This window comes from Leptonotus elevatus, chromosome 8 (assembly GCF_054856555.1).
Source record: "Leptonotus elevatus isolate MCC_2025b chromosome 8, RoL_Lele_1.0, whole genome shotgun sequence".
Classification (NCBI taxonomy): domain Eukaryota; kingdom Metazoa; phylum Chordata; class Actinopteri; order Syngnathiformes; family Syngnathidae; genus Leptonotus; species Leptonotus elevatus.
The window spans coordinates 21349642-21373941 of record NC_141246.1 but is presented as its reverse complement, the minus strand read 5'-3'; the positions used below and the strand labels follow the sequence as shown (position 1 = coordinate 21373941).

The following is a 24300-nucleotide window of genomic DNA, read 5'->3' as shown; positions in this document are numbered from 1 at the left end:
CGCGTACGGGGCATATTGGGGCATATTGAAATCTTTCCACTCTGGAGCCCGGTTTCAAAAGTGATCGGTTTTAAAGCTCCGAAACCCCGCCGTCATGTAGACGAAAGGCTTAAACGATAAGAAACTTGTGAGGATACATTGAAACTGGCTTTCGTGTGGACAGGGCCTTAGTTCCCTTTTTCGCTGCAGTCTTTGTTGGATCATTTGTTTGCATTGTCTGCCACTCGTCATGTCCTTGGCCTGACTAGTCTTATGAGTTTTGTTTGTTACTTTGTTTCGGATTTTTGGTCTTTTGGTTAACAGTAGTTTTTCCACGTCCCTTGTTTGCCTCTTGGGTTGTTCCTTGGGAAATAAAATACCCTTTTTTGTTCCAACCTCCTGCAAGCCTGCCTCACCTCCATGTTTCCTGCATATGGATCCTTCATGAACCTACCCCCGCCACCCCATTCGTCATACTTTTTTTTTTAAATTATTATTATTATTAATTGACCTTGACTTGATCAGTCACCAGAAATATATTCTGCCAAATATCAGAATTGTCTCAATAAAATCCAAATGAATCGGCCATTGAGAGCATTATCTATATCCGTATGTGTGTATTATCTATTTTACATAGATTTGTCTGTTTTCCTGTCTAATTTTTAGCCTCTGCTCCCCGTTGTCAGCCCCCATGTTGCTGATAGTGATCATGAAAGTATAGTTTTCTATCTTTGTTTTCCACCTTCGAGCTAAAGCAGGAATAGTTTGGCAGAAATAAAGTTGCATATTTCTTCAGGAAAGAGCTGCTGCCAACTGGCTCAGCAAAGAACATGTTTTGCTCTGAGGCACACTTTCCCAGATTTATATTGGTTCATAATATGGTTGTCATATCCAGAATTTGAGTAGAGCTACAGGACTGAGTGTGTCTGTGCAACAGAGAGTAAAATTACAGCTGTGAACTAAATTGACTCAGGAAACCATAAATACATTTACATGGAAAAGTGTGCAAATCTTTTTGAATTAACTACATTTCTGCATAAATTGCTTATAAACTGCCCTCTGATATTCATCTTAATCACATTAGACAGTCTTCTAATTGCATACAGAAATATTTTTCCATGTTTTGACTGCACACCAACATCATAAACATCAATCGGGGCGTGAACATTTTCCGATTGTTAGATGCATCACGATTCAGACGTGAACAATCTAAATCAATCCACGAACGTCCAAATTTCGATTTTTCAAATATGTAATGAAAATAATGCCAAACTAAGGAACGCAGTACCCATCATCTCCAGGGCACTTTGGGAAGTGCACACATATTTTACTACACATATTTTACTCCAAAAGACTTACAAAAATGGTATTGCTGGAATGTTTGATGAAACAAAGCTCAGAATAGGCATACAACAAATAGAAGACTATATGGGAACTGTGCTGATTTGATGGAGCTGTTAAACAAAAATACAATAATGACAGCACGTGGGTGCCAACCTCTAAGCAGCCTGACTGCAAGAAGTAAAGTTCAAGATGAAGCTCAGTAAATCTGTGTAAAGAAGGGAGGCATGTTTGAGCAGAAGAAGAACAGATTTTTATGCAAGCTGACACTGTTGCATGGAGGAAGAGTTTTGAGTCAAGGTATCAAAAAATGAGGTTATGCAGATTACATGCTCCTGAGTAAAACTTGAGAAACAACAGTGCTCAGCGCAGCTTTCCCATATAGGGTTGACCCCTTGTTGCTAAAACACGTCAACCCTACACATTTTAAACACACTTTATGTCAGCCACATTACTTTCTTAATTTAGAATTGGCATTTTTGGACTCAGCAATTGTTTGGCAATATGACCCCATTTCATGCCCAAAGTCTCATATTTATCTTTGTCTGTTCTGCTCATAAAGAAATAAAACAAGTTGCATTAAATTGATTTAAACCAGACTTAAATGCATACAAAATACTTTAATCTGACCACATTCAACTTCGGTGTTGAATTAACACAGACCCAGACTTTCCCATTGAAAACCAAATTCCTCTTGAATCTACAGTACTGTCTGCATTGCAGACCTTAACATGCATTCACAAGTAGAGAAGACAAAGCCACACAGATGACATTATTGGACAGACAAGGAAGTATATTTGTTACATTATGTAGATAGGAGAAAATTTGTTCAAGTGGCTGAAAATGTAAAGCGTTACATTTTAAACTGTGACAAATACAAATCTGCATATACCATGCAGGCCAAAAGTTAGCACGCAGTTTATGGAGTTATGTACTTAATAAAAAAAAAAAAGGTGAAGTTACTGAAACCATGTTTCAGATTCTAGTTTCTTCAAAATAGTCACCCTTTGCTCTGATTAATGCTTTGCACACTCTTGGCATTCTCACCACTGGCAACTCCTTCAATACTGCTGGAAAACCATTTCAGGTGACTACTCTTGAAGGTCCTCAAGGGAATGCCAAGTGTGCAAAAAAAAGAGTAACATTAGAGCAAATAGTGACTCTTTTTAAATAAGCTACAATATGTTTTTAATTATTTCACCTTTTTTTTAAAGTATATAACTCCACGTGTTCATTCATAGTTTTGATGCCCTCAGTGAGAATCTACAATGTTAAATAGTCATGAAAATAAAGACAATGCATTGCATGAGGTGTGTCCAAACTTTTGGCCTGTACTGTACGTATAGAATATAAAAACATCGATTTTTTTTGTGCTTGTTTTTTTGTTTTGAACTTTTTAAATCTTCATATTCATTTATAGAATAAAAAATAGAAAACATTGCATAAGCCTGATAACGATCCTGTTGATTGGAATCAGCCTGTGTTGGAAGTGAGACACCTCAAGGACCGAGATTGCCCACCTCTGATCGAGAGGCAGTCTCAAAGAATGTCAGACGCGTGCACTCCAACTCATTGGACATGTTGCGCATCTCTGTAATGACGTGGTTGCTACAGCAGATCTACAGCCAGGCACTCACTAGACTACACTAATCTAGATTAATTAAAAACAAATTGTATGCCCTGCACAGCGGCGTATTGTCTTGTGCTAAATCAGAACACACCATCAGAATGTATTTATATGGCAACAACCAAGATAAATTAAAACATTCCCACTCAGACAGGATACACAGAGCTGTAAAGTTATCCTCTCTTACCACTCATCTTGTACAAGTTAACAACTTGCAATCACATCCTTTGTGTAGAAGAATCAGCACAGCTAAATGAGCTGAAAGGAACATTGCCACTTAGCATACATAGCAAATGCTGACCTGGTTTGGCCAAAGGTTGAATTGCACTTATTGCATGTAAACTAGACTTTACAGAGGAGTGTGAATGAAAATGTGAGAGACCAAACTATATCAGTAACCCAAATGTGTGCATTAAAATGTACTGACTTGTCATATTTGTACCATGACGTTATTCCTTATATGATTCCTGTCCCTGTTGTCTAAATTAGTTCAATAGGCATTGGTCCTCCAAACCATTTAGTACGACCGCAACTACTTTAATCTAAACACGGTTGCTACCTTGATTTTGCTTGTCATTTCATGCCAAAAGATTCCCATTCAACGTTTGGTTAGCTTATTAATATGTAAAATTGTACTGAACTGGATACGAGGGCCACAACTAACATTTAGTTCAATAATCAATTAATTTGTTAATTATTTTTTTGATTAATTAATTAATCATTTTAAAAATATGTTTTGATTTACATTATTTTATTCAAAAACAAGACATTATTTCAAACTGACAGTGCAAAAAATGCACAAACAAAATGTAATTATGATTCAGCTTCTGGTTTGATCCATAACTCAGAAAATAGACAAAAATGTTTTCCAAGGTACAAGCAAATGCTTGATTTGGATTCAACTCCATCTGCCCACTTTCTTGGAGGATAATAGAAATCGGACAGTATTTACTGTTGAGAAGCATTTGGACAAGTAACAATTTTAAAAAGGTATATAATTGGTTCATCAATTATCAAAAGCGCAATTATCGATTAATTTGACAATCAATTAATAGTTGCACCTGCACTGGATATACAAAATTCTCAATTGTCTTGGGTTTACCTGTCCAACTATATTATGTAGTCTTTGGAGAAAGGTCCCATGGATAATAATGGAAACTTTGAAAATTGCTAATTGTGTAGTTATTGACTTCTACACTGCTATGCTGAAGATACACAACTCTACAGAAGGACAACTCCCACCTCTTCCATCCCCCTGCCAACATCCTAACTGTCTGCCTGCCTGGAGGAGATAGAGGTGTGAATGAAGCATAACTTTTTTCAATTAAACAGCTCCAAATCTGAAGCCATTCAAATTGGGACTACACACCAGCTCCACTCTTATGCCAACACAGCATCACTTTTTCCGGTCAAAGCATCCCTCTCTCCACATCTGTCACTAACCTAGGAGTTAAAATGGACCCTCAGCTCACATTTGACACACACATCAAACACCTCTGTAAAACCTAATCTTACCATCTCAGAACATTGCAAAACTCCGCCGTACACTGTCCCTGGTTGATTCAGAGAAGCTCGTCCACGCATTTATCTCCCCCAGGCTAGACTCTTGGAATGCGCTCCTCATCGGGATACCTGGCAAGACCATCCAGAAACTGCAATACATCCAGAACTGTGCTGCCAGGATCCTGATATGGGGGTGTGCCAATTTGACCACATCACCCGCATTCTGAAATCACTGCATTGGCTCCTAGTGTCCTTTAGTATAGAATACAAGGTTTCCCTCCTCACCCATCAGTGCATTCACAGTCATGCCCCACAATACCTTAAAGAACTCCTCATACCAAAGAACTCCTCACGAACTCTCCGTTCTACATCCTCAAACCTCCTTCAAGCCCCCAAAACCAAGCTCCGCACTATTGGCGATCGAGCCTTCTTCTCGGTGGCTCAGAAACTGGGGAATGCTCTCCCTGACCGCCTAAAGGCTCCACAGCCTATTGACATTTTTAAACAGGCTCTTAAAACTTTTCTTTTTGCAAAAGCTTTTTACTAGATTTTTTTTTTCTCTCTTCTTCTTCATTTTTCTTCAGTTTTTTTTTTTTTTTTTACTCTGTAGCACTTTGAGATTGTTAAAATATAAAGTAATTAACAAATAAAATTTATTATTATTATTACTGATTGGTTTCTAATATAATGCCAATTGGAATTATGTTAAGACATTTGATAGGCCATGAGAATGCATTTATGAGCTGAAGGAAATTGTTATTAATGACCCAAAAGAAAGGTTTTAGCAGCCCCTAAAGTTCATGTAGTTGCCAGATATTGTATGAGGCAAATGTGTATATCCTGTTTTTCTGTAGGGTATGAATAAAACATTCTTGAAGAACAGTTTTAACTAGGGAACAGGTGGTCGAATGCAAAACAACTTTCAAACCATCTAGTCATCTACAGCCTTCTGGAGACCTATTTCGGCTCTCAGCATTCACCCATGCCAATTTCTGTTTTAAGAAATAAAATAAAATAAACCAATTGCTCTCGTTATTTGATCTATTGTGTTTTGTGGCCGCTGTTTTTTGGATATTGATGATGGTCGAGGTTTGGCACGTTGCACTGGGTGATGAATGATGACACTTGAGATGTCGCTGAGGTGAATAATGAATAGTCTCAGCTCATAAAAGAAAGATGGCATTAAACTTATTTGCCATCCCAAATATGAGTCATAAAACTAAATATTGTAACTAGAGTGAGCTATTCTTTCTCAGTTTGAAATAATCATATAATCAAAGGTACTACAATCGATTAAATGAGAGTGGCCCGTAGGCTCGATGGCAGCATACCATTTAGTCACAAATGCAAATAGCGCTTTTTACTAGCTTCATTAAAGGGGCAATTAGAAACTTGGGAAAACATTGTTTACAAAAAAAAATCCCCTTTTCTCAATGGGTGTTCAACTTATTGTTAAAGTCAGACAAAACTGGAACATATATACACTTAGCTAGCGCTGGGCGAATAAAATGTATCAATTAATTTGAGTTGATTCGTCAGGACAATTCTGCGGAAAAAGCATTTTATTCATACTGAGCTATTTCGCTCTTGTTAGGATTCAGCCATTTTTGGTATGTTTTGGCATGTATTGGTGTTTGACTAATTTCATAGCTACTTTGTATTATGAGCTCTGACATTCAAAATGACTTAAAAACAATTAGCAGCTTTAAATTCCATTATACATTTGTATAATGTCAACAAAAGGCATTCTGTTATTCTATTGTAATTTACAAAAGCACAGTGAGCCATGACAAATTAACGACTTTTTTGCTATATTTAGCAACCTTTCCAACGCCTCCAGCTCCTATTTAGAAAAATAATAATCATAATACATAAAAAAATGGCTTTTATTTGGGCTAAAGAACAGAAAACATGAGTGGAATCATTTTCACATTGCTTTCCTTCTGTCTGCAAATGAGCCTGGTGGAAGATGATCGCGACATTAATAGCACTGGTCATTGTGCTAGAAACTTTTCACCTGATGTGTATGTGCTTTTAAGTCCCAAATATTTTGCAGAGGTCACCTACCTCACCTGTTTTGTTGTTGTTGTTTTTGTTTTTAAACTACCATTTGTTTATCAAATAAAAAATTCCTGTTCACCATCTGTTCCTTATCTCAACTTCCCACATCAACACATTCTGGCAATATTTTGGCCATTTTGATAAGATAGTCACGACGTTGGGTGCATGTGGTCTTTTTCTGCTCACGATACACTCGTGGGTGATTTTGTTGAAGCTTTCTCAAGCTAAAACTTCTTTGTTCACACATACACACATAACACCCTCCATTACTTATTTACAAACGGTCATCCTTTTGCCCCTTACACATGGATGACACCTTGGACATGTTATTTACCATTGGAAATTAGAGTAGCAAAATAACCAACATTTCTTTCTCAAGCAGAAGTTACACAGGATGTGAAAAACAAGTCACCCTGACATCTAGATTGGGTGGCTGTATAGTGTTTGTATAGTATGAATTTGATTCTATAATGAAATCCAACCATCAAGATTATTTGTGCATTTTATATATATATGTTTGTTTTTCCTACCTGTTAACCACTTCATCTTTCCAATCATTCAATCACACACACAGTTGTTTCACCCCCTGCACTGCCACCACTCCCACCAAGACATATGACTGTACAATAAATAAAAAAGGGATACAAAGTGCTGAGTGCTCCATTGCTGTGTTGACTTGCACAACACATTTGGCAAGCTTTCAAAATGCAGCGCAGGCACTGGGACTTTTCTTTTTCTATTGGTGAAATGAGCTTGTTTTAGATGTCTCCCTCCTCCAACACAGCTGATTCAAATAATCAATCAGCTAGCGGCTCTCGAAGACCAGGGTACCCCTGTGCAATAGTCTACTTCTGTCATGGACAATGAACATGACTAATAAGCACAGATATGGAAACATTTCTCTGTGCTACTTTCTATGCATAGCATTCATAATTGAATCACCAATTAACTTACATAATACACCAGCTTCAAATATGCAGCAGCTGGTGACTGTTGTTTTACTGCATGCATCACATACACAGCCATAGTCAGGCAGAGTCATAACAGAAAGTGTAATGTGCGCTATAATTGGTTAACCTTGGGTTATTTTGACCAATGTGTGTCACATACATGTTAAGACACCGGGCAACTGTGTAAAATGTGGAAGCTATACAACAATGTTTTTTTGTTTGTTTTAGTGTTACGCATCTCCTCTCGAGCAAATGTAAAGCCTGCTCTTCAAAATTAGAATCTTTATATCTAAAATATAGCAAGATTGACACAGTAGCAGTAATAAACACATATAGCCTGATTCATGAAAGGATAGAGTGTGTAAAAATGTACCCAAACTTAATTGCAGAGTTACACAGATACGGAACATGATCTACTCTCTTGGGGGGAGATTGGTTAGCCATTTCTGCAGTTTATAACATTAAATTAAAGCAAAAATATATATTTTGACGTCCTCTTATATAAGATTTTACATTATTATTAATGATATCATGTTATCATTTATTCACTGTATATTCACACTTCTTAAATGCTAATCATCTGCAGCATACTATGTGTGTCAGAAAGGTTCCAGGACTATAGTATTATAAATATGTATTTAACTTCAAACTACAAGTTTCCCACTTTGACGTAGAGTTTTATGATATAATGATATATATGAATGTCTATCATATGTTATAATGGTATATCATATTTATAATTATTTTTTTTCTTTTTGTAATCTAATTATGGTGTAATATAATAGTACAATTTTGAATTATTTCCATCTATAGTCTATCTGTTATATTTCCCTCTTCACAGAGGAAATGCTGTGGTTAATTTTCCTCCGCTAATATGCTCACGCCAATCAGGATTATCCCCTCCCCCCATATTCATTTCATTTACATTTTAAGGCGACAGATGAACCGCATTACAGGGATGCTGTATACTGGCATATTAAATTACCTGTATGGGGGTAGAGATTTGTATTAATCATTGTTTTCCTAAGTAAAAGCAGATGTTTACAAATGTCCCATTTTTATTCAACAAAAGGATTATTCTGCTTTCATGGAGGACGAAAGAAATCTGAGAATACTGGAAATTCTGAGACTTGGGCATTTCTTAATTATTAAAGGTCTATAAACAATTATTCTATTATCAAAATAATTTTCAAATAATCTGTAATCGCTGCACATCTAATATTGTCGCTATCCAATGAAACATCAATATCCCAAGTTTTGCCAATTTTTCTTATCAAAACTGATACGTTCTCTAAAAAGTAAAAAAAAACAAATTGGGAAATGCACGCTTTCATTGGACAGCAACAATATGCAGCACAGTACAGTGCAACTAGTAAACTTTAAATCTAACACATTCATATATCTTACACAATAGCTTGCAAAATGCTTCTGTTTTCCCTTATTGGGCCTTCTGTGTCTTAATTCATGGACTGTAGCAGCATCTATGAACAATTGCATACTCACGCATGAATATTCAGTGTATGTTTTCACTCTCCGTCTGTTCGTCTCACCAAGTTAAAGCCTAAATGCCTGTAAATGTACAGCAAATCCCCTCATTTGTGTCTAGTGACAGTGTTGAGTGATTGCCACTTGGTGTTCTGAGTCATCTTTGTGACACGCAATGAGTTGCTGACACTGAGCCATCTGTGTTGTTGTGTTGTGTGCAGGATCCCTGGCAGGCTCAACGACAGGCGCACTCCGCTCGGAGAACTCAATTGGATCTTCACAGCCATCACTGATACCATTGCCTGGAACGTGTTGCCCAGAGGTGTGGCGCTACACGCGTTTAGCAAACTTACCGAGAATTTCAAATGAAGCCGTCTAATAACTGTAATAATGAAGTATGGCTAACAGTAAAACTGTCAGACAATCGCCGCTAGGTTAGCTGGTGTAGAGTCCAGCTAAGTCCAAGGGGGTTCCTCAAACAGTGAAGTGTGTTCATTTGGCAGCCAAAAACTTTAAGCACGTACTGTTTGCTCACACATACAAAGTCATTCTCATTGTGTGTGTTGAGACACGTAAAAGAACTGCAGTAACACACTTCTGATCCTTTCCATCATGAGATGATTTTAGATTAGGGATCGAGGCCAGCTTTGATGATCCTGAAGGTCTTAGAGTCTATGTTATATCCACATTGGCCCTTGGCCATATGGTGAACATGCACTGCCGAACTGACTTTAACCTAGAAGCATTTCCTTTACATTTGTATGAGCATTTGAAGTATTGCAAACCTTGGTAGTGTCATACAAAGACCCCAATTTCACTGCACTTAAAATGTGCACCATCCGGAGCTTCTGTGTTTATGAGTAACTGTCTTACTGCTGGTTAACACAATTTGGTTTTAAAGCTGGCGACAACATCTTTGCCAGTTTTTGGTAATTTGACATGCTGTAGTATGTGATATCATATTGGTGAGTAATATCATATTGGTACCTTTTCATTTTTGAGGGGTGTTTGCTCTACACCAAGATGGGCGTAGAGGGACGAGCTGGGCAAAGACCCGGCTAATACTGAACAGATGAATCTGATGGCTGTTGTAGCCAGGGAGGTAACTCTGGCTGCCAGTTGCCAATGCCCGATCGAGATATATTATTTAATTACTGGGATTTTCATTTTTCATGCAGTGCACACGGTTATTTTCATTACCCACCTGTCTTTTATTCTGCACACATCCCAAGCACACCAACTCCCAGCTTCAGTAACAATGTGACAATGCTGATGGCTGCCAAAGCCTTTTAAACCCTTGGGGCTCTACTGTTAATGAAGCAGCCCACGTCAGGGAAAATCCCAGTAATGAGGCTCTGCTGCACACCTAATTCAAATCACCCAGACTATTGTCCAACTCTGTTATGAACTCTGTCAAAAGATTTCTTGCATGCAGCACACACAATTTTGCTCATGCGAAAAACAAATACCACAACCGTAATAGAAATCCATAGATTTGCAGGAAATTGGCTTACCCCCACCCTTCCATTTTCTTCTGATTATACTCTTTATGGTGACGGGTGAGCTGTAGCCTATCCCAGCTCACTTCTGCCAGAATGGGGACCCTGGACTTGTCATCAGTCAATCAAGGGGCATAAAGAGACATAAAGTCATTCACACTCACAATCACACCAGTAGACAATTTAGAGGCTTTCATTTCTGTAACATGTATTTTGGTAAGGTGGATGGAAGCCAGTGTGTCCTGGAGACACCCACGTGGAAAGCATGTTATTTAAATGTTGCATTGTGCTTTTTGATCCCATATTGGTCAGTTACAGTTGCAGTATAGTAAAACAATGAAAACAAAGCTGTAACTTACTGCTATTTGCTTTTTCGCAGATCTCAGCCTTTTATAGTCAAAAAGTATAGCCAGTGTTTCCTTGCTACTTTGCGGTTCACTTATCGCGTATTTGTATTTGGGTCAAAAAATCATATATTACGGGGTTTATCTTAGGTTGTACCTCGCTATATTGCCCAAAAAAATTCACCCACGGAAAGTGAGGAAACACTTTACACAGTGCACCTTCCAGTCTAGCCTATTTTAGTTACAGTAGCTGAAGGCATCAAAACTATGATTGAACACGTGGAGTTGTGTACTTAAAAAAGGTTAAATAATTAAAATGTAGTTTTATATTCTAGTTTCTTCAAAATAGCCACCCTTTGCTCTGATTACTTTTTTCACACTCTTGGCATTCTCTCGTTGAGCTTCAAGAAGTAGACACCTGAAATGGTTTTTCAACAGTCTTGAAGGAGTTCCCAGAGGGGAGAATGCCAAGAGTGTGCAAAGCAGCAATCAGAACAATGAGTGGCTATTTAGAAACTAGAATATATATTATTAGGGTTGGAACGGTTCACAAAATCCGCGGTTCAATTTGGTTTTCGGTTTTATGCTCATAGTTTTCCGTTCAGTTCGGTTTGCAGTTTTAGAAAAATCAATTATGTCTTGGAGTTAAAAGTGAAAATGAATATTAGTCAGTATTCACATCTAATTACTATTATTAGTCCTTCCCACGCGGGCAGTTTGAAAAAGCTTCACGGACGGGTGGAGGAAATGGTGACCGGTATTCACTGGAACTTACTCGTTTGAGCCAAGAGTCCAGCGGCATGCTACGTGCTGTAGCTTCTTGCTAGCTAGCCCGCTAGCCTACAACCATAATGTGAGTTACACCTTCCAAACAAATCTTCCTCCCACCAATTCACTATTTAAACATCATGCACCACATATCCACGGCTAAACTTGTGACTGGGATAAAAGTTAATTTTGCAGTTGTCACGCATCATCATCTTCATTGTATCTATCTATCTATCTATCTATCTATCTATCTATCTATCTATCTATCTATCTATCTATCTATCTATCTATCTATCTATCTATCTATCTATCTATCTATCTATCTATCTATCTATCTATCTATCTATCTATCTGTGAGGTGTGGTTGCTTTCAGTGACAGTTCGAAAACAGCATATGGCCTTTAATCAATCAATATATATTAGAGTAATCCAAAAATAACCCAGTTACATTAGTTTAATATTATGGTACTTGGATTACGTTACTAACTACATTTTTTAGCAGTTACATTTTAAAAGTAACCCTCCCAGCCCTGCTACGGGTGAATACAGATCTGTACAGGACGGCGTGTGTGACTTTGCAGTCCGTTCCCAAAGCTGATTGGCTGGTGCGAAGAAATGTATTTATTTTTAAACTTGGTGAATGTGTCCCGCTCCAAATAGCCTCCAAATGCGTCATTCGCACGCATCCGTGCCCGCCAGTGCAAAGTACTGTACATTGACTATAAAGCGCAATTGCACCGCCAGAAAATGCTCAGTTGCTCACCCCACGTTTGGTGTTTAATGTACCATTCGCCAACATGTCTGTAATATTATAATTTTAATTAATTATAATAAATGCAATGAAGCTTTTTGGAAGACCCTTCTGTGGACAGATGAGTCCAAAATTGAACTGTTTGGTCACAACTAAAAGAGTCATGTTTGATGAAAAGTCAACACTGCATACCACTGCAAAATAACCTTCTCCCTACAGTGAAGCAGGGTGGTGAAGTGTTAAGTTCTGGGCTGGTTTTTCATCCTCAGGACCTGGACAACTTTACATAGTCCAAGGAATCATGAATTCAGAGGAATATTGTGAAATTCTGGATCATAACCTGAAGCCGTTCTTTGTGAAGTTACAGCCTGGTAAAAGATGGATCATGCAACATGACAATAATCCAAAGCATTCCAGCAATGCAACCAAGGAATGGCTAAAGAACAACAAGATTCATGTTCTGGATGTGCCGAGTTAAAATCCTGATTTAAATTATTTCAAAATACTGTGGCGGGACCTGAAGGGGGCAGTTTATGCTAGACGCCCATCCAACCTCTCTCAATTAGCTGCATTTTGCAAGGGAGAGTGGCAAAAATCCCCCAAAGTCGATGTGAAAGACTGATAAGTCACTAAAGAAAGTGTTTGGAGAAAGGTGCAATGTCCGATTAAGTGAGAAGTTCACATACTTTTGCACGCATGAAATCCGAGTTTTTCTTAAATCAACAACTTTTGCTCAATAATGAATAACAATATTGTCATATATATATATATATATATATATTTTGTCTTAATTATCTTTTGTTCTGTGTCTGCATGTAGATTTGTTCCAGAAGCTGTTTCGTCAGGACCTTCTGGTGGCCAGCTTGTTCCGCAATTTCCTATTAGCAGAGAGGATAATGAGGTCATACAACTGTACGCCAGTCAGCAGCCCTCGCTTGCCTCCAACATACATGCATGCCATGTGGTAAGACACTAACACAATTCTGTGTTTGCATGTTAAAATAGTCCAGAAGGTGAAAAGAAAGTATCAGTTTCCGCATTGCCCACATCATTTTTTTGTTGTGTTTTTATTTGGGGGAAGGGGGGGGGGGTACTTGCTGCAGTAAATGACAAAATACATCCTTGATTAGACAAGAGGTACAGAGTGGTACTCTCCACATTTTATTATAATCAAAGTAACTTTTTTTTTAAAGGCCGTGCAGTGATATAAATGCCACCAGCCAAAAGTTAATGAAGATCATTTGTAAAATGAGAAATCCACCCAAATGCTGGACAGCTAAAAGCCCTGAACAGGAAGTGTGAACTCAGTGCCATTACTTATTCTAGCTGTTTATTAGGGATGCACAAAATGAAAATTTGGGGCAGAAACTGAAAACCAAAAATGAGAAATGCTTGGTCGGAAACCGAAACGTCGGAAAAAAATTATGCAATTTTTTTATTATCATTGCATTTATTATAATTAATTAAAATTATAATATTATTATAACATATTTAGGCCTATTTAGCACGGGCATTTTAACAAAGCATTAAACAACAAACGCGGGGTGATCAACTGAGCATTTTCTGGCGGTGCAATTGCACTTTACAGTACAGTAGTCCGTACCGGCGGGCACAGATGCGTGCGGTGCAGTGCGGATGACGCATTTGTAGGCTATTTGGAGCGGGACACGGTGCGGCGCACATAAAATCGGCACATTCACATATTCACCAACGTTTAAAAATAAATAAATAAATTTCTTTGCACCAGCCAATTGGCTTTGGGAACGGACTGCAAAGTCACACACAGCGTCCTGTACAGGCCTGTAGTCACCCAGAGATAGTGTTACCTTAATCAAAATAGTCAGAACACACTTTGGTAGACTATGTCAGTTGGAAATCTTTTCGATTTATCCTTGCAATTCTTTACGGATACTCTTTTGTTAGTTCACATTCGACGTTCAACATTCCATGCACCCGTAAATGGCACACAATGTGTGGCACATGACATCATTTGAATACTGATGCAACAAATAAAATGATGAGCAGTTTAATACGCAAAAATTAATCTGCATACCTTTGATGCGGACAGTTCCTGTGCCTACCGAAGCTTTTAAAAAAGCTCTTTAAAAAAACACACCACAAAAACAGTCTTACTCAAATGTACTAACCAAATCACCTTCACTTGTATAAAAAAGCATCCAGACATCAGTCATAAGGGAGATTGCCTAAAGGCAGAGCGGGGGAGAGGTGAAGTTTCAAAACATTTCTCAGAGAGTGGCACGCTCAAGCGTTAAATGGGGAATTTGCAAAGTTTTCATGAACAAACACACAGGGTGCACTGCAAATTGCCCACATCACGTGCAGCCGACTACGTTCTCTGCAAGGGGAGATCTTGCAGTTTACATGTGGCCAAAGGATCACCTCCACACCAAGGGTACTTGCTTCTCAACACAGATGTCAATAGGTTGTATATAAAGTCACTGCATTGCACGCACAACTAAACCTGGTACAGTTCTCCCAATAGGTGATTGTCCACAAAGTAGAGGTCGTTTAAATAAAAAAAAATTAAAACGTTTTATTTTTGGAGGCAAGGTACGCATCTACTGAGCCAAAACGAACCCACAAAACAGTTCCCACCCTTCTAAACTCTTGTTTACTTTAATAGAAAAATAGCATACTGTACAATACATTAGTTGTGTTGCCTTTAAGGCTTTTTCTATAAAAGTTCATGGCGTTAAATAATGGTAAAAACCTTTCTTTGTCATTAAAAAAAACTCATTTTATTTCTATTAAAAGGAAAAGTATTTTCGCTAAACATACTTCTGGTTTCCGATTATGTTCTTCCGGTTTGCAAGCGAAAGAACATGCCTTCACCAAGCAGTATGAAAATGCGCTATCCACTGCCATCCATGTTGAATTATCAGGCAGGAATGCCCTAAATTAAATTTTATAATTATACTTTATGTATATAAGTGTAAATATTAATGCTTATTTTCGTTGAAATGTGTGTATAAACAATTTGATGCACTTTAGCTTGCAATGGTGCTATATGTCGTGATTGACTTACTATGTTAAGGACCCAAATAGGGACCTCTTTATTGACACCTTTATTAATTACCGATAGTTGTCCAAAATGTACATTTAAATACAAAATCCCTCTCTTAGTATATCTAATCCCAAGCACTCAGGGGTACTCATCTGTCTCCTTGTACACTGATTTAAGTATCTCTGCACACTGTGTAAGAAACACTCCTCCCATTAACTTTATTCCTTTACACAAACAGTTCTCCCACTATTGTTTTTCTCTCTCCTATAAATACAACCCTGCAACCTCCCACTCATTATCAGTCTTGTGTTGAGAAGCAAAGAAAATGTTCTCACTGGTTCTGTTCTGCCTTGTGAGGCCGATTGTTGCATAACATGAGATGACATCTTTCTTTGTACAGAATCCTGCTCTTGTAGGAGCGAATAGGTTTTCTTCTCGCTTTCAAGTCTATATTAGCTGTGCGTGTATATTAGTGTGTTTACGGCAAAAAAAATGTTTTTGCTCTGCTGCACTGCAGCACATGCAGTATTTAGCAGCACAGAATGATAGGACTGTGTAGAGAATCAAGACTGATAGAACGATAAATATGAAAATGCCACAGATAAAAGGCCACTCGAATAATAAAAGTGGGACCTGGGATGTTTGAGTGAAAGGACAGTAAAAGGAGGTAATTAAAGAATTTGGGGGTTGCTGGATCGATGACGGTGCCCGCTCACATACAGCAATTATTATTCAAATGGTGTTAAACTGGATAGAAGAGCAAAATGTAAGGCTGATTACTCCCCTGTGGACAGTTTCAGTGTGGGAGTGTGTACAAATGTGGGAGTGTGTGTTACTGCACCACTCTCTGCAGGCAACAAGTGCTTAGTCAGCCGCCAACTGCTCCTTTACACTCTTCTGTTGACTGCTGTCCCCATTTCACATGTGCCGCACACACACACACACACACACACACACACACACACACACACACACACACACACACACACACACACACATACATACATACATACACACATACACACACACTGACAGGTTTTGGTGATGAGTTGCTCATTGATATTGGCAGCCATTACCTGAGTTAATGCTGTTATCCCAAATGGTGCTGCATCCTGCTCCCTGTAAGCGTGCCTTTGCTGATTTGGCTCTCCTGCATTTCTTCTATTGCCCTCTGATTTCACACAGCACTGCCAAAGGTCTTTTCTATACAAATTAAGACTCTATTATGTAATGTGCATTTTCTTGCCTTTTTTGTCATGGTTTTGACACACTTTTTTCTTTTTCTTTTTTTACTTTATCCTGTATTGCAATATATACAGTATATTTTGGATGCATATAATTGTGCCTTGAGATGGTGAACACTGAAGATTAATACCACGTGAAGGTTTGCTACTTGCCTTCATTAAAGGCACCGAACGCAAGTTACCAACTTTTTGCAGATTTGCGACCCCTCTACTAAAAAGCGGAATGGAAGCCAGCAACGTGCACGCGCCCAGATTGCCGAGACGTTAGTTAGTGGTAGTTTTATTGAGCATTTCTTATGATAAATAAACCCTATCGCATTTTCGTGACGAGGTCTTACCTTTTTAGCAAGAAGAAAGCAAGCTGTGGGTCCCGTTTCATCCTTTTTTCCACCTACTCCAATATTAACGCTGCTCCAATATTGATCCACGTCCTCCCGCGACGCTTGTGCAACTTTAGTTTTGCCCTATTTGGCAGACTCGACAGTGTTATCCTTTCCTGCTCGGTATTCTGACCGTGGTCGAGGAGGAGATTTTTCCCTTGGCCAGTCACCTCAGCAGGGGAGATTTTTCCCTTGGTCAGAGTCACCTCTGCGGAAAACTCCCGTTGCATGTAGCAAAACTTTTGGCCGATGATCGAACAAAAGGAGCCACCGGGAGACGGAGGGTCGCACTGCAGTATTGGTTTATTATTATATTGACACACTTTTATATCCGCTGTGGCACACGCTTGTCTTTTACCACAGACTGGTTCACACATTCCCAAACACTTCCGCCGTCCCAACCCTTCCGCGGAGCGGGACTGAGCGCGTGCACGCGCCTGGCAGGGAGAAAGCTTAAAGTTTCAGTCCCGAATCCCTCATTATTTCACTCTACAGGAAAATAGGGGCAACAGCCTTTGTGCCACAGCAGTGCCTCTTGTCCATTATACAATGCTTAAAAAATGTGGGTGAAAAATATGGTTATTTTAACACATCAACGTTGCGTCATGCTCCTTTAAAGTAATGCATCAACTATAATGAAGGTACAAACTCCAGTATACGTACTGTAGCATACCAGTGAGGAAAAAAGCAATTTAAAAGCATAAAGTGTTTTTGTTTTTTTTAGTTACCCAATTGTTGAGTATCTTGTTACAGCACTGTGCATTGCTCAGCATCAATAAATTGACACTAACGCTTACTAATTGTGAGGGAAAGGCTCCTTTGAGGCCCAGCAATGAAACAGGAAAGTGGAAAGGAGAGTGAGAGACAGACCAAATCGAGAAGCCGGGATAGGGGTCCAAGTTGTGTTGCATAACCACATGAATTAGTTATGATGACCATGAGTTAGCGCTGGGCTTTAGAAGGGGATTAAAGGCTCCTTGCTGCCCTCTCTCGGCCCCCAGGCTGAAAGTATCAACTTTACAATTACAGGTATGTGAAAGGAGGAAATGTTAAATTGAAGTGGTTGTGTGTGTGTCACATCTCCCAGGCAAGCATGGGACCTGGCTGTGGATATCTGCTTGTCTCAGCTGCCAACCATCATCGAGGAGGGCACTGCATTCAGGGTAAGTGTGTGTGGTGTTTTTTTCCTTCACAAAACAAGAAAATATATAAAACATATGTGAAACTCCTCATTCTTCACAAATCTAAAATAAATATATTTATATATATATATATATATATATATATATATATATATATATATATATATATATATATATATATATATTAGGGGTGTTAGAAAAAATCGATTCGGGAATATATCGCAATATTACAGCGCGCAATTCTCGAATCGATTCGATATGTGGCCGAATTTATTTTTAAACAACTTTTTATGGGAATATTCAACAAAACGTCTTACTTATGGTTAGGATTCACACATTAAGCTTGGAAGAATGTTATATTAATGGAACATTAAGCCCAAGGCGTTCCCAGGCCAGCCGAGAGACGTAGTCTCTTCCAGCGTGTCCTGGGTCGTCCCCGGGGCCTCCCGCCGGTAGGACATGCCCGGAACACCTCCCCAGGGAGGCGTCCAGGAGGCATCCGAACCAGATGCCCGAGCCACCTCAACTGGTTTCTCTCAACGTGGAGGAGTAGCTTCTCGATGCTGAGTCCCTCCCGGATGACCGAGCTTCTCACCCTGCGGAGGAAACTCATTTCGGCCGCTTGTATCCGGGATCTTGTTCTTTCGGTCACGACCCACAGCTCGTGACCATAGGTGAGGGCAGGAACGTAGATCGACCGGTAAATCGAGAGCTTTGCCTTTCGGCTCAGCTCCTTCTTCACCACAACGGACCGATACAGCGTCCGCATCACTGCAGACGCTGCACCGATCCGCCTGTCGATCTCCCGCTCCAACCTACCCTCAAGGACTCGTGAACAAGACCCCAAGATACTTGAACTCCTCCACTTGGGGCAGGATCTCATCCCTGACCCGGAGAGGGCACTCCACCCTTTTCCAACTGAGGACCATGGTCTCGGATTTGGAGGTGCTGATCTTCATCCCAACCGCTTCACACTCGGCTGCGAACAGCTCCAGCGAGAGCTGGAGATCACGGCTTGAAGAAGCCAACAGCACCACATCATCTGCAAAAAGCAGAGATGCAATGTTGAGGCCACCAAAATGGACCCCCTCAACGCTTCAGCTACGCCTAGAAATTCAGTCCATAAAAGTTATGAACAGAATCTGTGACAAAGGGCAACCTTGGCGGAGTCCAACCCTCACAGGAAACAAATTCGACTTACTGCCGGCAATGCGGACCAAACTCTGACATCGGTCGTATAGGGACCGAATAGCCCATATTAGGGGGCTCGGTACCCCATACTCCCGAAGCACACCCCACAGGACTTCCCCAGGGACCCGGTCAAACGCCTTCTCCAAGTCCACAAAGCACATGTGGACTGGTTGGGCGAACTCCCACGCACCCTCGAGGACCCTGCTGAGGGTGTAGAGCTGGTCCACTGTTCCACGGCCGGGACGAAAACCACACTGCTCCTCTTGAATCCGAGATTCGACTTCCCGACGGATCCTTCCCCAAAGGGGATTGCTTCAGTGAAAATAGCTGGGACTGAATAAGTTAATCAATAATTACCTCTGGGATGAACTACAACAGACATTCATCCACTCCAAATTTTACTAAAATGCTTTCCAGAAGCGTGGAAACTTCCAGCCGCTTTGCTCTAGACACCAAATACGCCACCCTGAAAAAGGCAGACAATTGGAGTGGCACAACTTTCTAAATAGAGGCGCTTTGATCTGGGCCTTTCCTGTCGTCCACCTGTAGGAGGACATCACATTCATCGCTCTCATGGGAGCAGCTTTCCATCCTCATTCCTTTTGTTCCTTCTGCTTGGACTGAAATCACTTTCCAGCACTATAATTGAGTCTCTGAGGACTAATGAAGAGCTGTTCCCGTACTCTGCCTTTCTCATCCCTTGAAGAGATTTTGTTTTTACCTCTCATGCATATTATCCATTTACCCAGTGTGATTAGAATTTTTATACCGCGCAAACCTAATTTATATCCATTGTCTTGCATTTAAGCAGTATGATAAGGTGAAGATATTGGTTGCTGTGGTGACCCTGATGGGACAAGCCATAAATCGCAACAACATACATAAACAGAAACTCAATCTTTACACTAATATAGTGCAAGTCTTTCTTGTGTAGGGACTTATTAAGCTTTGATTAGGCACAAATCAATTTAGCCTTGCTGCCGAGAGGCATTGATACTTCCCTTTGACATCCATCAACAGTCGTTAACTGTCGTAATTCCTGCTGCAGCATTAGCACTCAGCATGATCAAAACCCCTCCAGCAGCCAATCAGTCAGACACGCTACCATGGCAGCAGCGAGTGAGATACGGAGAAGGTGATCATGATAGATCAGGATTTATGTCGTTACTGCAGTGTTGTCAGGGTTGTTATGAAATGATAACTTAGTCACTGCAGACCGGCTATTTATGCTTGGCTGTCTGTGTGTGTGTGTGTGTGTGTGTGTGTGTGTGTGTGTGTGTGTGTGTGTGTGTGTGTGTGTGTGTGTGTGTGTGTGTGTGTGTGTGTGTGTGTGTGTGTGTGTGTGTGTGTGTGTGTGTGTGTGTGTGTGCGTGTGTGTGTGTGTGTGCGCGCGCGTGTGCGTGTGCGCGCGTGTGCGTGTGTGCGCGTGTGCGTGCGTGCGTTTATCTCCACAGCACAGTCCTTTCTTCGCAGAACAGCTAACGGCATTTCAGGTGTGGTTGACAATGGGCGTAGAGAACCGGAATCCTCCTGAGCAACTCCCTATTGTATTACAGGTACGTAGACGCTTACACCTTGAAACAAACAAAATAACAAGCATATAAAAAAGGAAGTATACATATCTATATCTATCCTCCATCTATATCATATATCATACATGTCCAGCCATCCGTTATCTATCTACCTACTTTGTATCGATAGATATAGACGTACAGTATGTCATCTACACGACCCTGTTCAAATGCCAGATTTGGTGAAATTGAGACGAAGGTAAATCATGTTAAAACTTTTTCCACCATTAACGTGACATATACTTTGAAAGGATGAAAGAATAAAAATTTAAAAAAGGGTTGATGTGCAAGTGTACACACCTTCTTATAACTGGGGACGTGGCTGTGTTTATAATTAACGAATCACATTCTAAATCTTTCCTAATGAGAGCCAGCACATACCTGGTGATCTTCCACCATTTAAAGTGCCTCAGATTAATCCCAAATAAAGTTCAGTATGAGAGGGTTTTCATTGTTCTAAGGTATCCATCAGGAAAAATAAGGGTAAACAGTGGGAAAGCATATTCAAAGCATTACATGTACCATTGAACACAATGAAGGACAGTCATCCTTAGTGGGGAAAATACGGCACAACAGTAATTACCAAGAACTGGACAAAAATACTTGAAAATTGTTCAGGGAGCCTGTGTAGACTTGTTATATACTCTGAATAGCTATTATTTATTATTTATTCTTACATATGTACTGTCAAGTTTTCTTGTTAGATTAATTATTAGATGTTAATCTGTCAAAAAGCAGTCTATGACCTAAAAATGTTTCTGAAAGATAATATAATCTATAGTTAATGTTGCCATTTAAAAAAAAGAGTATGAAATGCTGCATTTAGTATTTACAGTCAAATAGAAATATTAACCGTAAGTTTTCATCTGTTCTCTCAGAGCACTTTATTGAATTAAATAAATAATGCAAGTATAACTCTTTAATATACAACATGATGAAACAGATTAAATCACCTTGCCGCAACCTGAAATTTTGTCCTATTTTCACAACTGAACAGGCTGAATGATGATAGCAATATCAGGAAATTGATACTTAACATTGAGTTGTAATATGTTCTCAAAGGCAATGGCTACTGCAAAACTCAAACCCTTTTAAATTAAACAAAACATCATGCCATCTGTAAATGAACTAAAGGGAAGTGTTTGCTTTTGTGTTTCTTTTACTGTTCATCTGCCACACACCACAGCTTGCTGAGCATTTCAGGTTAGGATGAGGCCATAAGTAACAAAGAGGAATTTGCCGCTGCCAGGATGCCATCACTTTCACAGATAGACCTAAGTCAGCCTTGGTGGAGATTGAGTTTAAACAGGCTTTATCCTTCCATTATGCACGAGCAGCTGCTTTAGCTCATGACAATTGCATTTTGATTGAACTCGTATATCAGCGAGAGTTGTCCACTGAATGGAAAATTACCATTGTTGCGATACTTTTCACACCATTACTGTAACTCTCTTGAAATCTCTCTCCTGAGCGGCCAATGTGTGCGACAAGAGCAGGCTAATTGTCTTCATTAGAGTCCAGCTACAAAGACTGACAAGACCAGAGTGTTATAGTTGTTCCCTATAGTTGTTACATATTTTAAAATCCCTAATTAGTGTAGCAGAACCTTTATGGCTTGATTCAACTGTTGTATTCCTCTCTACCCATCCCACCGGCTTCTACAGCTGTTGTGTTGTATTATATCACAGCACAGTGGCAGTGTGTTGCTGTCCGTGTTGAATGGTAATTTCCTGCTGACTAAGCCCTCTGTTAGCAGTTCTGCCAGGACTTGTTAAAGCTGTGGGAAAAGCCAGACTGATTGGGTGGAACTACATGGTTTGTGAAAGCTAATACAGAGGTGAGAGAGGATAGGAAACAGCTGGAGCAAGCCTTTAAGATTATGCAATGTTATGCAGCATACAACTGTAATCTTAAAATTATTTAAGCTTCATGCTAGAGCTCCATATATTATTTTCCTTTTAGGCACACCTGAATGATAAGGAGATGCCATTTAATATAATATATAATATTTCCTCCCTCGTTCCTCCCAATCACGCACCTCAAGGTTTCACTGTCATTGCTCACGTGAGCATTGAAGTCACCCAGTAGAAAAAAGGAATCCAAAAATGACTCCAAAAGGGTGGGTACTCTGAACTGCTGTTTTGTGCATAGTCACAAACAACAGTCAGGACCAGTCCAACCCCTCTCGAGGGGACTGGTACCAGAGCTCAAGCTGTCTCGTGAAAATTTATCTTCCTCGCACACCAGCTCCTTCCCTGCCAGAGAGGTGTAACATTCCACGTCCATAGAGCTAGCTTTAGCAGCTGGGGATCAGACCACCAAGGTTCCCACCTTTGGTGGCTACCCCCTGTGGCGTCGGGCCAGACGTCGGCACGTCGTGTACAAAAATGACGTAAATACACAACGCACCGAACCCGACTGTTACGTACCTTCAGCGCATGCGCGACAAGGCATTCCCCTCCATACCATCGGTGGCGGTAGTCATTATTCCTAAAGGCAACCGGAAACCCCTTTACGAGGGCGGGATATAAAAGTGTAAACACTGCATACCATTTTCTCTCACGATGTCCTCCCATGTGAATGAAACCCTCCGGCTTTTTGCACAGTATCGTATATAAAAGTAAATTCTACCTGCTCTATCCAGTTGCGTCCCCATGTCATGCCATAGTTTGGCTTTCATACCTTTGTCGGCATACCCTTTAACGGTAATATCATACAAGGCCGGTCTCTCTTGAACCAAAGACACAAAGTCATCTTCCCGATCTTCTGTCCAGACAGACATTGTACGTTTAAATGCGGAGGGTACAGCAGGGTGACGATGCGCAAAATTAGCGGGGGGAAAATGGTCCTGCCTTTTCATCAGTGCTGTCTATCCGCGTTCGTCACTTCCTCTCCTTGCCCCGTGCGCTGATTCGCTAGCTAACAGCCAATCACAGTGATCAAATGCCCCGACGCTGATTCAACATGTTGAATTTGCTGAAAGCGACCCCCGACATATTCCAACTCCGACTTTATGACAGTAATTTATACACTGATCAGACGACGCATGCTGTCGGCTCAACGCTGTCCGACTCCCGACGTCGGATTGGTGTATCTAGGCCTTTAGTTTGTGTCTCACAGGACGTACACAAAACATGGTAATAGAAAGTGCTTATACTTGGCACACTGATTGCTAACAAGGATTATGGAAGTGAGGAAAGTGACATAAATAAAGGAGGTGATATAAATACGAACACATGCATTTTCAAATAGGGACATTGATGCAGGGTTGTACCTTTAGCACAGCTTTTAAAAAAACAAAAACAAAACTGAATATTTTTAGTTTTGCCTGAAATTAGTTTATCTATGCAAGGGTGTATGGAAGCTTTTCATTATGTGACATTTCAAATTTGCAGATAACATTTTGAAAATAAATTGTCCTTGTAATAGATTTCAGGAT

At 39.9% G+C, this 24300-nt stretch overlaps 1 protein-coding gene across 4 annotated transcripts in view; it reads left to right on the top strand.

The window, feature by feature from the left end:
- Window positions 1–24300, top strand: part of rptor (regulatory associated protein of MTOR, complex 1) — a 166320-nt gene that overhangs the window by 68347 nt on the left and 73673 nt on the right. For all 4 annotated transcript variants that reach the window (XM_086083497.1, XM_086083496.1, XM_086083494.1 and 1 more), the window contains exons 9-12: window positions 9168–9268; window positions 13128–13272; window positions 18045–18120; window positions 20745–20846. In XM_086083497.1, the coding sequence (XP_085939623.1) occupies window positions 9168–9268; window positions 13128–13272; window positions 18045–18120; window positions 20745–20846 (424 nt within the window). The remainder of the gene's footprint in view (window positions 1–9167; window positions 9269–13127; window positions 13273–18044; window positions 18121–20744; window positions 20847–24300) is intronic.